The sequence below is a fragment of the Sinohyriopsis cumingii genome, chromosome 12 (assembly GCF_028554795.1).
Source record: "Sinohyriopsis cumingii isolate HCF-2022 chromosome 12, ASM2855479v2, whole genome shotgun sequence".
In the NCBI taxonomy this organism is placed as follows: Eukaryota; Metazoa; Mollusca; class Bivalvia; order Unionida; family Unionidae; genus Sinohyriopsis; species Sinohyriopsis cumingii.
This window is the reverse complement of record NC_142972.1, coordinates 60,484,457-60,498,905: the sequence shown is the minus strand read 5'-3', so window position 1 is coordinate 60,498,905 and position 14,449 is coordinate 60,484,457. Positions and strand designations below refer to the sequence as shown.

At 33.4% G+C, this 14,449-nt stretch overlaps 1 protein-coding gene across 1 annotated transcript in view; it reads left to right on the top strand.

Annotated features, from left to right (window-relative positions):
- The first annotated feature begins 4,337 nt into the window (after positions 1 to 4,337).
- Positions 4,338 to 14,449, top strand: part of LOC149786564 (uncharacterized) — a 54,164-nt gene continuing 44,052 nt past the window's right edge. The window contains exons 1-5 of the mRNA XM_089977071.1: positions 4,338 to 4,428; positions 5,492 to 5,719; positions 7,578 to 7,739; positions 9,625 to 9,712; positions 12,158 to 12,275. Coding sequence (XP_089833197.1) covers positions 5,545 to 5,719; positions 7,578 to 7,739; positions 9,625 to 9,712; positions 12,158 to 12,275 — 543 coding nt within the window. The 5' untranslated portion in view covers positions 4,338 to 4,428; positions 5,492 to 5,544. The remainder of the gene's footprint in view (positions 4,429 to 5,491; positions 5,720 to 7,577; positions 7,740 to 9,624; positions 9,713 to 12,157; positions 12,276 to 14,449) is intronic.

Below are 14,449 nucleotides of genomic sequence, written 5' to 3'. Positions count from 1 at the left end.
GGAGATAACTCATACCATGCACTCACTATGGTTTGGTTTGGAAGATTGTGTAGGTTTTATTTTTGGGGCATTTTTTTGTGTGTGTGCCAGGTATAACCTATAGCCCACGTCTTTGCTGGATACAATTTATATACTGTATAACAATATGTCAATTGTGTGGTCATTCTGAAATCTGATTAGTACAAATTACTGTATATGTGCGCTTGTAAGTTGAGTCAAACTTAAAACAACAAAAATCCTGATCCGTCGTAACATAATGTACCTCCAAATCAGGATGTGTGCTGTTAGTTCTATTGATTATTACTAACAAACTGCACTGGCCCAGATCAGCCAGAACATTTTGTGACAGCAGATCTGGGTCTGTGCAGTTTACAGTTGGACTCATCTTATAAGCAAGTATTCACATTATATGTATTTATAACTTATGCAATGCATATTCCATTGATAGTTAACAAGATCACTGAGAAGCGACATACATATTTCATTCCATCTCAGGTCTCTCTATTTTATCAGAATCTGTTACTGAAACTAAGGTTGCTATTTATTATTTAGCTTGCATCATAAATGAAATATATCATCTTCACACTGGCAGATCTATGAAAAGCCTGAGACATGATCATTAATTTAGAAAACTTTTAAGACCGAGACCAAATTTATTTCCAAATTTTAGTATTAAATATTTCCTAATCTCTGACTACTTTTCACATGTGATTCAAAACTGCCTGGAGGGCTTGCACTTAAAATTGTTGAGACACCTTCTGGTGCCAAATGAAAATGGTGCTTCTCAGTCATCCAACAGAGCCAACAGGGTTGAAATTCTTATTGTCACTACTCCTCCTGAATGATTAGTCTTACTGACATTTGGGATTTTACTTAAATATTTCTCATCATGTTTATTTGGTCTGACATAAAATCTGACCAATATGGCCACTACAGAAACCATCTTGAAGGTCTTGCTGAAGCCACTCCTGAATAGATGAATGTATCAACATGAGGTTTTCAATAAAAGATTTCATATTATACCAAGATGGACCTTAATGAAAATGATGCCTAACAGACATCCAATAAGACTTCTTACAATGTCACTTGGTTCTAAATAGAAATGGTTCTAATCTGACCTTCAATAATATAACCGTTGTGGCCATTCTTTAAATCTGTTATCAAACCTTCTCCACAATTGATAGTTATATTGATGATGGTTTTTTATTGCAATCTTTTCTTTTGATATTATATTAGTTCTAAATGAAAAATGAAAATGTTGCCTGTCAGACATCGAATAGAGCCAATGATATTATCACCTTGAAAATCTTATCCTTACTTCTCCTTGAAGGAACAGATTTTTGACAAGGGGTTTGCACACAAAAAATCCACTAAGACTGTCTAGTTTGTCCTAGATGTAAATGGTACCCCTGGGGCAACCAGAATGTTGAAAATATTGTTATCACTACTCCTCCTGATTGGATGGTCATATCAACATATGGATTGTTTTCATTTAAAGACTTCTTATGATGTCTAGTTGGATTCAAATTAAAATGATGCCAATCTGAAATCAAATATGATTGCTATGGCAGCTATCTTGAAAATCTTGTTAATGATACTCCTTAATGGATGACATTATTGACATGCGGTTTTCACTTAAAGATATTTTAAGACATCTGGTTCATCTTAAATGAAAATGTTACCTCATAGATTGCAAGCCAGACTTCTAATAATTTCTAGTTTGTCCTAAATGAAAATTTCACGGCCATCATTTAAATCTTATATTTCATGATTTCTCCAAAAATTATAGTTGTTGTATGTGAGGTTTTCCCATAAAAACTTCTTTCGATTTGTTTTTAAATTAAAGTGGTTCCAATCAGACCCATATTATGATGGTTGGTTTTAAATTAAAATGGTTCCAATCAGACCCATATTATGATGGTTGGTTTTAAATTAAAGTGGTTCCAATCAGACCCATATTATGATAGTTGGTTTTAAATTAAAGTGGTTCCAATCAGACCCATATTATGATAGTTGGTTTTAAATTAAAGTGGTTCCAATCAGACCCATATTATGACAGTTGGTTTTAAATTAAAGTGGTTCCAATCAGACCCATATTATGACGGTTGGTTTTAAATTAAAGTGGTTCCAATCAGACCCATATTATGATAGCTGATTTTAAATTAAAGTGGTTCCAATCAAACCCATATTATGACAGTTGGTTTTAAATTAAAGTGGTTCCAATCAGACCCATATTATGATGGTTGGTTTTAAATTAATGTGGTTCCAATCAGACCCATATTATGATAGCTGGTTTTAAATTAAAGTGGTTCCAATCAGACCCATATTATGATAGTTGGTTTTAAATTAATGTGGTTCCAATCAGACCCATATTATGATAGCTGGTTTTAAATTAAAGTGGTTCCAATCAGACCCATATTATGACCAATATCTTGTTACAACTACTTTATTTAAATAGATGGTTCTATAGACATGGAGTTTACTTTAAGAAATTCGTACAATATCTATTTGATTCTAAGAAAAAATGGTGCTGATCAATGGTGATCAACCGATATTCTTGTTATCACTACTCCACTTAATGGGATGGTCATATCAAAATTGTGTTGTCCCTAAAATACTTCTCGCTATTCGTAGATGGTCCTAAATGAAAATGGTGCAAATGTGACTTCCCAAAATTTGCAACATTTCAACTACTTCTCTTAAATGGATGACCATACCAGCATTTAAAAAACAAACAAACAAACTGGTTTCTGTGTTAAAACAATACTGATCTACATCCAAATTGGCTGTGGCAATGGACAGCCTGAAATTCTTTAACGTATGTACTCACTTATAAATCTAGTCAAATGGCAAATAACAGAACTCCTGATCAGCCATAGCATAATGTGCCTGCATAAGAGGTTATATTTTGTTTGTTCTTCTGGTTACTCCTAACAAACTGCATAGACCCAGATTTTCTGGGGCATTAGGTGATGGAAGATCTGAGTCTGTGCAATTTGCCGTTAGACACAACTTATAAGCGAGTACATATAGTGTGTGGCTACTTCTGATCAATCTTATTGACAATAGATTTTCACTTTAACACTATTATAACAATGTGTAGCTAGTTCTGACTGAAAACCAGTCTATTAGGTATCTTAGTGACCATTTTGAAAACCATGTTATTACTACTCTTGCATGAAGTATGGCATTGCCATAGGTTTTCAATAAAACATTATTGTACTTGCAATATTTAATTGGTTCGTAATGAAAATGGTGCAGTTCTGACCTGCGACACATCCAAACTTTTGTGAAGTAGTTTTGAAAACCAGATCTAATTGACACTGGGATCAAGTACAGAGCTTATGAAACACAAAATGACTTGTACATATATACTGTATGTCAGTATTAAAGGACTTTGCATTTGATTGCATTCAAATGAACAAGTTGATAGTCAGCACCCTGATATTGAGTGTAAGGTCAAAAGTATTGAGTCTGGTTTTTTAGCTGTACTGACCTGTGAATATGGTAACACAAGTATGAATGGATATTATCAATCCGTTTGTAGATATATGAATACCTTGAATTATGTCCCTTAAATCACTTTTGTCTTTTATTTTTTTGTAAATCTTGATTATAGATTTAACCAAACTTGGCACTTATATATACCTTGACAGTGAGACAAGTTCAATGATTTTCAGGTTCAAGGTGAAAGACCATGACAAAGACATTTGTACAGCATATACTCTTGTGAACATGTTATCTCAGACATGTAAGAAGATATTTTTGTTATAAATCTGGCTTGTTGGATTTGGTTTTGTGTTTAAGGTAGTTCCAATTCTCTGCAAATGATAACAATAAAAAGATTCCTAGGAATTCTTTTCAAATAGTTTCTTTGGTTGAATCTTGTTTGTAATATGCAACATGCTTTTTAAAACTGTATTTAAAGTAAACAGTCTTGAAAAAATATTGATATAGTACTTATTCCTACATTAATATATTAAGCATAACTATTGCTATAGTCCTATATGTAAAACCTTGGCGCTGATATTTATGTTTTGGGCGTCAGGGACATAGCACTAAAACAAAAATAACGTGCTGTGTCTTACATTGTATGACTACTAAATCTCATGATCTTAATGTAATCTCTTCATAGTAAATCTAAAAAGGAATTATGTTTGTTAACGTTTCGTTTGCAATCCCATTTTTTTTCCTGATGTGTCTCATCCGCAATAAATCTGTTCTTGCTGTATTTTTAAACATGTGGCATACGAAGCATCAAGATGCATGAACACACATTATATTCACACTAGAGCAGCTATTCGATGGTGAACAATAACTTGAAAGAGGCTCCGAATGCATAGATGGTTGTAAACTTCCGTGATTATGTTAACAACACTTTAACCGATTTTATGATAATTGACACCTGATAATCTACGCAAGCTTCATGTAATTTTTAAAAACATTTATCTATATATTAACAATTTTGTGATGGTAAATCCACTTTTAAATTGTGAGGGTAACTCCACTTTTAAATTTTCGCGATGAAAACGAAACTGGAGCAAGTGGTATGCGATCAGGCGATAGGTGTTTGTTTGAGAACTGCTAGGTTCACAGCCATGTCATTTGTAAATATTAGTTCAAAAAAGGAAATGTTTTTCTCATTTTCTGTCATTAATGTGTTGATTCATAGTGTCACCATTGTCCATCCGTCTGTCTGGTTCAGGTTTTGGGTCAGGATCAGTCCTACAATGTAAGACATAGACATGTTATTTTTGTTTTAGTGCTATGTCTTACGACCCAAATAACGGCCTTATGTAGCATTTTCTTATGTAGGTTGACATCAGAATGAGTAGTCAAAGTTTAGGAATATCTCTCACACTTGGCAGCCTGTATCGACACTCTTCCACTGAATTCTGCCAACTGAATGTATGCACCTTATTTAATTTTTTTTTAATTTGTCATTCAGTTTCATTTTCATTTCAAGACATGCTTTGGTTTTTCTCCAAGAAGTCATCAATAAAAACTGCATAGAAAATTTAACCCATCTACTGCAACTTATAAGCTGTTCCAATATTTTTTTGTAATACATGATACATGAGGAATATCTGCATTGTATATAAAGTATATCAATTGTATATTTGGGTAGATTAGGTGGATTTGGGTGTTTCATACAGCCAGCTAAAAGTTGTTTCACTTTGCAAATATCAACAAAAGTCTGTGCTAGATTTTAAGTTACGAACGTTCCTGTCTCTGTGTGGGGAAGAATTGACTTTTTATCATCTCTTCTATTACAAACTGTCCACTCACCATGAATTTGGGGTCAAACTGTTTCTTTTCTTTGGGTATTGTGCAAAGAAATAGGTCTGTTATCTATTACACTATCCAGTCACATTAGGTCTTGGATCAAACTGTTGTTTTTAGCGCAGTTAGCAAAACAAACATATTGGGCAGCAAGTTTGGCTCCAGTGCAGGTAAAAATTTCAAATCCTAAATGTTTCTTTTTTTTTAGAGAGGATGCAAAGCTGAATAATGTCATCAGCCTGAAAGATCATACTGGTCAACATGACTGAATTATTTCGCTGTGCAGGTGACATCTTGTTTGACAACAGTCAGCCGATACCAGGACTAATCACAGATGTTCTGCTCAAGCAGCACTCAGAGACCAGTAATTTCCTGCAGTATATGAAGCCACTATCAAAGAATCATTCATACTACTTTGCTCAAATCAGATCTATGTGTAAGATTCATTATGTAAAATTGTTTGGAAATGAACAATGAACCTGTCTGTAATAGAGACTCATAGGACCCCCCCCCCCACCGAGAGTTGCCTTATATAATGATGTTGAATCTTAAGTGAAATGAAGGAAATTGGCTTATAAATGGTTTCTTTCATGAATATGTATTTTGTGTAGAAGAATCTATTAAGATATATTTTACTATAGTTCTTAATTATAAAAAATCATAAACATATACTGTACTTCACTTCCTCAAAAAAATTTTAAGGACACCTTTTGAAGTCTGAAGTATCATGTTTTATGGATTGCTAATAGGCAGATAAAATAATAAGAATGGCAGTAGGTGTCAACAAAAGTTATTTCTAAATCTTCAGTATTTTTCCAATTTTTGTATTTAATTTTATTGACATTGTTTATGCATATAGTAAACAGCATATAGGAAAATAGAATATAAAGAAATTATTATTGATGATTTAGTCATAAATATTTTCTTTTTTAGTTTGTATAAAAGGTATAAAACAGTCTCCTTTCTGTCTTGTATAGAAAGAAATAACAAAACTAAATGAGACTTTTGATTCAAATCTGACTTGTTGATCCCTATTATTATTATTCATGGTGGTGGCACTGCTGCTGTTGATCATAATGACAATATTTGTATTCATAAATCTATCATAGATTGAATTTAAGAGATGGAGCAGATTAATTTCAGTGATTAGTTTAAATGAAATGAACAACTATGTTTGCTTTATTAAGCCAGCTTACTTGCAATCTTAAAAAGTTATGTATCTATCAGTACTGCAACACCCCTCTCAATGATTTTGTTCAGTTACATTTCTGATACTAGTAAAAGACAAAAAATAGTAAATGCAAAATAGTTACTGGAAAGTATGATAATCTTAAGTGTTAGAATAAAAGAAGAGACAAGAAACTAGAACAAAAGCATAAAATGATAAACTGCAGGAGTCTGTTTTATTGCCAAGAGTATAAGCTAATACTCGTATTTATAATAACTGGTTATAATTTGATTGCACACAGAGGAAAAAATTGTATGTATCTGGTCATAATGGTAGGTTATCTCTTACAGGGGGTGGGGTGTATTCACAAGTTTATGTGCAGTTTGGTAGATCATGACCAATGTAGACTCTATTAGTACTACATATACTTGCTTATAAGTCAAGTCCAACTATTAACTTGACAGACTTAGATCTGCTATGGCATAATGTGCTTGGAGGTATGGATCTGTGCATTTTTTAAGAGTAATCATTAGAACAAACAGCATATACCATGGTACACATGTGCATTATGCTATGACAGATTAAGATCTTCATTGTTTGTAGTTTGACTCGACTTATAAGCTAGTATATACGGTACATGATTACAAACTGTAAACTGCACATACCCAGATCTGCCATCGTATAATGTGCTGGCTGATCTGGGTTGGTGCAGTTTGTTAGTTTGACTTGACTTATAAGCAAGTATATATGATACATGATTACAAACTGCAAACTACACAGATCCAGATCTGCCATCACATCAAGTGATGGCAGATCTGGGTCTGTGCAGTTTGTTAGTTTGACTTGAATTATAAGGAAGTATATATGGTAGGTTGTATTTTATAAGATTTTAGAGGGATTATTTATAAGTTTCATAGATCATAAACAATGTAGATCTCTGCATATGGACAGTTGAATTTGTTTTGCATGTCTGTCACACTTGCAGTTTGTTTTTTTAATACATTAGTCTGTTCCATTTTGAACTTTTTCAATCTTTTGTAGTTTGGATTTGTGTATCATGTGTATTGGCTCCAGAAAGAGAGGCATATATAAATTTGGTTTAACAGACAGTATTTTGTTTCTTCAGCTCCCCATAGCAAAATAACAATTGGTATAGCTGGACCAGATATTGATAATGACGCCCGTCCAGGCCATTGGAACAATACTGTTGGTTACCACAGTGACACAGGAAAGTGCTATACATCACATAAATGTTCAGCCAACACAATGGGAGAGAAATTTGGAATTGGTGAGAAGTGGATTTGTCCATCATATAATTTATTTATCAATTTCGTAATTTTATGAGCATGGTATGTATCATATTATGGCAGAGGAAATCAAATAATGGTAATCACAATATTGCAGATTCATTATAGGCATATGTATGGATGGATGGATGGATGGATGGATGTGGATGGATGGGTGGATTGATGGAGGTAGGTAATTAGGTAGGTAGGTAGTGATGGATGGATGGATGCATGCATGCATCCATCATGGTATGTATGTATGTAAATGAGATTTTATGAACCACTCATTGATTACATGTTACATGTATAGGTAGTATAAGTATGTAGGAGTATAAATTTCTCTTGCTAACTGTTTACAATTATGTGCTTGTTGCAAATGAGAAAAAAAAATTTGTATTATATAATGGAGTATTTTGGTGAGATTCTAGAGTCCAGTGCACATCATACTGTATTAACATGGACAAAAGAAAATCTGTAATTTTCTGGAATTATGTAACATCCATTTTCAGATGTTAGAGACATTTGAAATGAAGGGACAAAACTTTGTGTAACATTATATCATCACAAAAAGGTGTCACATACCATGTTGTGGTTCCTATATTCAAGGTTAAGGTCACAGGCCAATATTTTAATTTTCATTCACATTTGCCATTTTGCTTTCTAACTTAAGAGCTATTTAAGATAAATGGATAAAACTTGATATACTTAGATATTGTTGCTGGAAGATCTGTTGTATTACATGTTGGAGGTCATATGCTCAAGGTGAAGGTCATGTTGATATTTTAAGCTTTCAAAATATCTGTTTGATGGATGAAACATTTTACACATGCTTTTCAGTTTGATGGTTCCTCATATCACAGTCATAGTTTCATCTGTAAGATGAAGGTCACTTTTAGATTTTAACTCCTTTTTCTTCACTCTTATTCTTATGCTCTTTGAGATAGGTCAAGGCAACTTGGTTACTCTTGATGTAAGCCCAGTAACTTTTCTTTATTGTCACAGTCAGATTTCATTACTGTTAAATTTTGTGACCTTACAGTGGTAGCACAAACTTTCACCAAATTTCCTTGTTACTATCACTACAGTAGCAGTCTTGTATTTAGTTTTAAAACACTATCTCTGATTGAGATTTACCATTGTCAAAACAGGTGATATACTTGTAGATCATTGTTTATGCCATTCAGCAGAGCAAGCCAAAGCAAATGATAATTCCTTTGATCTATGTAGCAATCAGGACCATGTGGATTTTCAGAAATTCACCACTGTCCATGAGAGCAACATGTGTCAGATGTGATGTGATGTGATTTGGATTTTTAACGTAGCTTTAACAATTTTTCAGTCACATTGCTACGATGTCTGCAGTGTTGCAGTTTATAGTGATGTCTAGCACTAGGGCTTCATGCCGCAGACATGTAGCATGATGTCCCACCCAGTAACATTATCCTAACACCAGGCCAACCAGTCCTAACAGTAACCTCTTAATGCTGAGTGCTAAGCGAGGCAGCCATTAGTACCATTTTTGTAAGTCTTTGGTATGATTCTGCCGGGGCTCAAACCCATGACCTCTCGCATCCGAGGCGGATGCTCTAACCAAGTGAGGCAGCTGTTAGTATCATTTTGTACATGTGTCAGACTTACTGCTATTGTGTGTAAGTAGTTTTGTCAAAATTAAAAAGCCTGTGTGTGCTGGAGACAATTATTTTCCAGTTGATGACATTAATTGAAAGCTCTGACAGCTAATAAAGAAAATGTACATACTCAGAATTACTCATAGACAATATATCTAACTTAGATTGTCTCATTACAGAGTGACTTATTTTGGAATCTTGGACTGGCACTGATTATGAACAGTGGTATCTGAAGTTTTAATGAACATCTTTTTTTCAGGTGACATGTTTGGAGTCCTGGTGACACATTTTGGGAAGGAAATGTCCACAGTTGTATTCGTTAAGAATGGTGTTCCTGTAGCTACAAGGTAGCGCAAAAAGAGCAAAAAACGAGAATTTTATCTTTAAATCATATGATAGGTCACTTTGTTCTGTCTGTCAAGATTAGAATTATATTTAGCTTACAATGATTGACCACCTCCTTTCACTTTCCTTTATAATACTGTTTTATATTGATGATAAGAATGATTTTTCATTTTTTGGGAAGCATTATTTTGTTGCAGACAAAAAATTAATCATAGAATGTTGGATTGAGCAAGAAACTTCAGGGTTCTGTGGGATGCATTCTTTTCTCATTTGGATGCATGAAAATTCTAACAACCGAGGACCTCAGTAAACAGTTTTTTTATTAATAAAATTCTCTTTTATTTGATCTGTTTCAGTGAAGCAAGTATCAGTCATTTAGTGTGTGAGCTATCAAAAAAAGTTGAAGCAATTGTAATGGGATTTGGTGAAGCTGTATACATTAAATCTTAGCAGACAAGGAAATTAAGACACCTGTTAAATGAATGTCAATGCATAACAAACATTTTGAACAGATGACTAATTGCACATGTGTTGGCTTTGACATTTCTCTTTGATAAACTTTACTCAGCACAGTTTTTAATATAAATCCTTACATGATGTTTGGAACACTCACATTTTATTGTTTACCATATTTAGAGAAAAGTGAATGTTGTATGCTGTATTGCTTAAAGATGAACTGAAGAAAGTAAATGGAATATGGTAATTGGTTTCTTCTTTCAGTGTCTTGGATTTTTTTTTATTTGAGATGGAATTAAGCTAATTAAAAAAAAATTATTTTAGAAAAGAATGTGTAATCTCTTCCTTGATAGGTGCACAAAGAAATAAAAAATGGAAAGACAAAGGCACTGAGAATTGTTGTTGTTGTTTTAGGGTTTAACGCCATTTTTCAGCATGCGATAGGCTATACATGGTGGCCAGTATTAATGGTGGAGGAAGAACCCGGGAAACCCCGGAAAGAACCACCGACCCATCAGAAGCTACTGGCAAGCTTTCTTACATACCCACATAGGCTGAATCCGAGACTCGAACCCACGCAGACAGAGGCGAGATGGCAGTGATCCATAACGGACAGCGCTTTAGACCACTCGGCCACTCGGGGCCCCCACACTGAGAATTGTTGTAGTTGTAACATCACAATCAAGGTTATGATAGTTACCGTAGTTTATTATAATACAAAATATTTCACAATGAATTAGCATTAGCAATCTGATCACATATACATTGGTTGGTAAAGCAATACACACATTTTCTGAATTATTGCATGGGGACTGGGACTCCTAGTTTTAGGACTGTGACTGCATCTTTTTCCATAGAAAAACTCCTGGACTGTAACTTTCAAAATCCTATGCAGAACCCTGAAATTGTTATTGGTCATGCATTATTTTGTTTTGTTGCTGTTTAAACTTCGCTCGGATAGTTTTAAATGTGGGATAACATTTTGGTGGTAATGCGCAGAAAACAGCATCAGGACTTTTATAAAAAAATTATCACCATTTCTTTATTATAAGTCCTTGATTGTAAGATGATCATTTGCATGTATTTTGTAAAGTAATAGAAAATTATATGTATCATGTACTTCATAATAAGGTGATGTCACTATATTATAGAATACTCTGTTGATTCCATGGATGGCATTGTAGTGAGGGAATAATATATCTTGTACTTCATTATATGGTGCTCTCATTGTAAGATGGTATATTCTACTGCTCCAGTGGGCAGTATTATAATGAGGTAGTACCATGTGATGTACTTCATTATATGATGCTCTCATTGTAAGATGGTATATTCTACTGCTCCAGTGGACTGTATTATAATGAGGTAGTAGCATGTGATGTACTTCATGATATGATGCTCTCATTGTAAGATGGTATATTCTACTGCTCCAGTGGACTGTATTATAATGAGGTAGTACCATGTGATGTACTTCATTATATGGTGCTCTCATTGTAAGATGGTATATTTTACTGCTCCAGTGGGCAGTATTATAATGAGGTATTACCATGTGATGTCCTTCATTATATGATGCTCTCATTGTAAGATGGTATATTCTACTGCTCCAGTGGACTGTATTATAATGAGGTAGTACCATGTGATGTATTTCATTATATGGTGCTCTCATTGTAAGATGGTATATTCTACTGCTCCAGTGGACAGTATTATACTGAGGTAGTACCATGTGATGTACATCATTATAAGGTGGTCTCACAATAAGGTGGTGTATTATTGCTCACATGGATGGCATTATAATGAGGGAGTACTGTTTTAACCCAAAAGGTCCCTCAAAAAAGATGCTACCACCTGATGAGAGGCCATCTCATCATTCATTAAGCTTGTAATTTTATGATTTTGGCCCCCCCACACACACACACATTAAAGAAAACCTTTTGATTACCAGAATGGTGGTCTTACAATAGGGAGATTAGCAAACAATGATCTTTTTTTTCTAGGTATCTGTTTGAACCAGATCACAGCAGATTCTTGCCCACCATATGTCTGGAGTATGGACCCATAGATATGGGAATTATGTGGCTAGATGCATCAGTCAGAATACCAAGATTTAGTGAGGTACTTTTTCACTTTTCTTTAGACAAATCAACCATGACAAACTAAGTAAGAAATTTCAGAAAATTAAACAAAATGTTTTCTTCCAACCGTTAAAAACAAACACTCACGTTTAGCCAGCAAATATTAAAATCACGTAAGTTTTACTTCTTTTTCTTGTTCATAGCTTTTGTTATCCTAACAGTGTCATAATTTCTTGAAGTGTCGGACTATTAAAAGGTTATTTTATCTAGACATCTGTCTGATATCTGGGTAATATACTGCATGTATTAAGCTTGCATTACTCTATGTTCTGTATGACAATACAGATTTGTTCATTTTGATAACCTCAAGAGAGAATAATTAATAATAACTAATAGGTGTGAGTATTGCCAGGAAAAAGACATTGCAGTATATTGCTATACATAATGTTTGAATTTTGTATATATATATATATATATATATATATATATATATATATATATATATATATCAATGCCTATTGGTCATTGATAAGATTTATGATTCTAATGTTAATTTTCTTTATTTTGTACTGTAATAATTAGAAATTTCCTTTCATTTAAAAAATCTGAACAGGAAAATAAAACCATGTTGCATTTTATTTCAACCAATAAATAAAATAATTACATCAATGATTTAGAAAACAACAAAGATATCAACATGAGTGAAAATGTCTAATAGCAGGAAATAAAATTTTGCAGAAGAGTTGCAAGATTATGTTGCCTGATTAGAAAAAGCTTTTGATCAATGAAAATAAAGTTATTTAAAAAGGTTCATATACTGCAATACAAATAGAATCAGAATAAGGAATGATAAGGTATAAAATCATGTAATCATAATTTATCTCATTAATAAGTCTTGCGTTGGGAATAATTTTCTCAGAGAAGACTTGTCTAGATGGTACAACATATCACGGATCAAGCACCCGTGCCATGTTTAGGAATTCCTTGTTTGACACAACACTGTGTGGATGCAAGTCATGAATGATGAAACTGAGAATGGCATGAGTGATAGCTGTGGCTCTTGATGATGAAGATTTTTGTTTAGTCTTTGCATCTAGCATACTTGCAATCATTGGTTGCCTACCAGAAACATTAAGTATGTCTTTACTGGAACATTCAGCTGTTGTTCCAGTGATGTTTCACAATGTTGTACACTGATGGGTGGCAACACTATAAATGAGTTAATAGGTTTGTCGTACCATCTGCGTGTTTGATATCAGTTTTGCACATATCACACACACCGACAGTTTTGTCCAGTGTATTGGTGCCAACCTCTCTTTGTAGTGAACAATTATTCCAGATGTAACTCTCTGCACTTGGGTTTTTCATGAACTCATATTTAGAAGCTACAATGTTGGTAATGATGCTAAGCCTAATAGAAGACAATGGTGTGCTTGAAGCTAGTTTCAGATGGCCTAATGTAGGTGAAGAAAACAAATGGAATACTAATATATTTATATTTGTACTATGATATACCATTCCGAGCATTTTGTATTGAAATTTACCAGTAAATCACTGTATATTGCTACACCCTTAGTAACTAAGATAATTACCCTCCATGGACAAAATTTTTATTATTATTTTTTTTTGCAAATTATTATTATTATTATTATTATTATTATTATTCTATAATAGTAATTATTATAAATAACCAAATTTGACTTTATAAACCTTACCCTCAGCTTGATGTGAAATGATAAAATGTCAAATCAGTGAAATGTAAGCTTAATGTGAAAAAAATAGATTGTTAAAATTAATGCATTGTCAGCTTGACTTAAAATGATAAAGTGTCAAATCAATGAATTTTCAGCTTGACATGAAATGATAAAGTGTCAAATGAATACATTGTCAACTTGACATGAAGTGATAAAGTGTCAATTAATGCATTGTCAGCTTGACATGAAATGATAAAATGTCAAATGAATACATTGTAAACTTGACATGAAACGATAAAGTGTCAAATTAATACATTGTAAGAGGATCTTACTTGGGGAATCCATTCACATGAAATGTATACAAGGAGTTGCATAATTTAAAACTTTTGACAACCTTTGGAAGCAAGGTCTTCAAATTATTCAACAAGCTTCATTAATTTTGTATGAAATGCAGGCAAATATAAGACTATCATGTAAGAACTTTGGCTACAGTTTTGTCTTTGTCTTTTTCTTGTGGAAA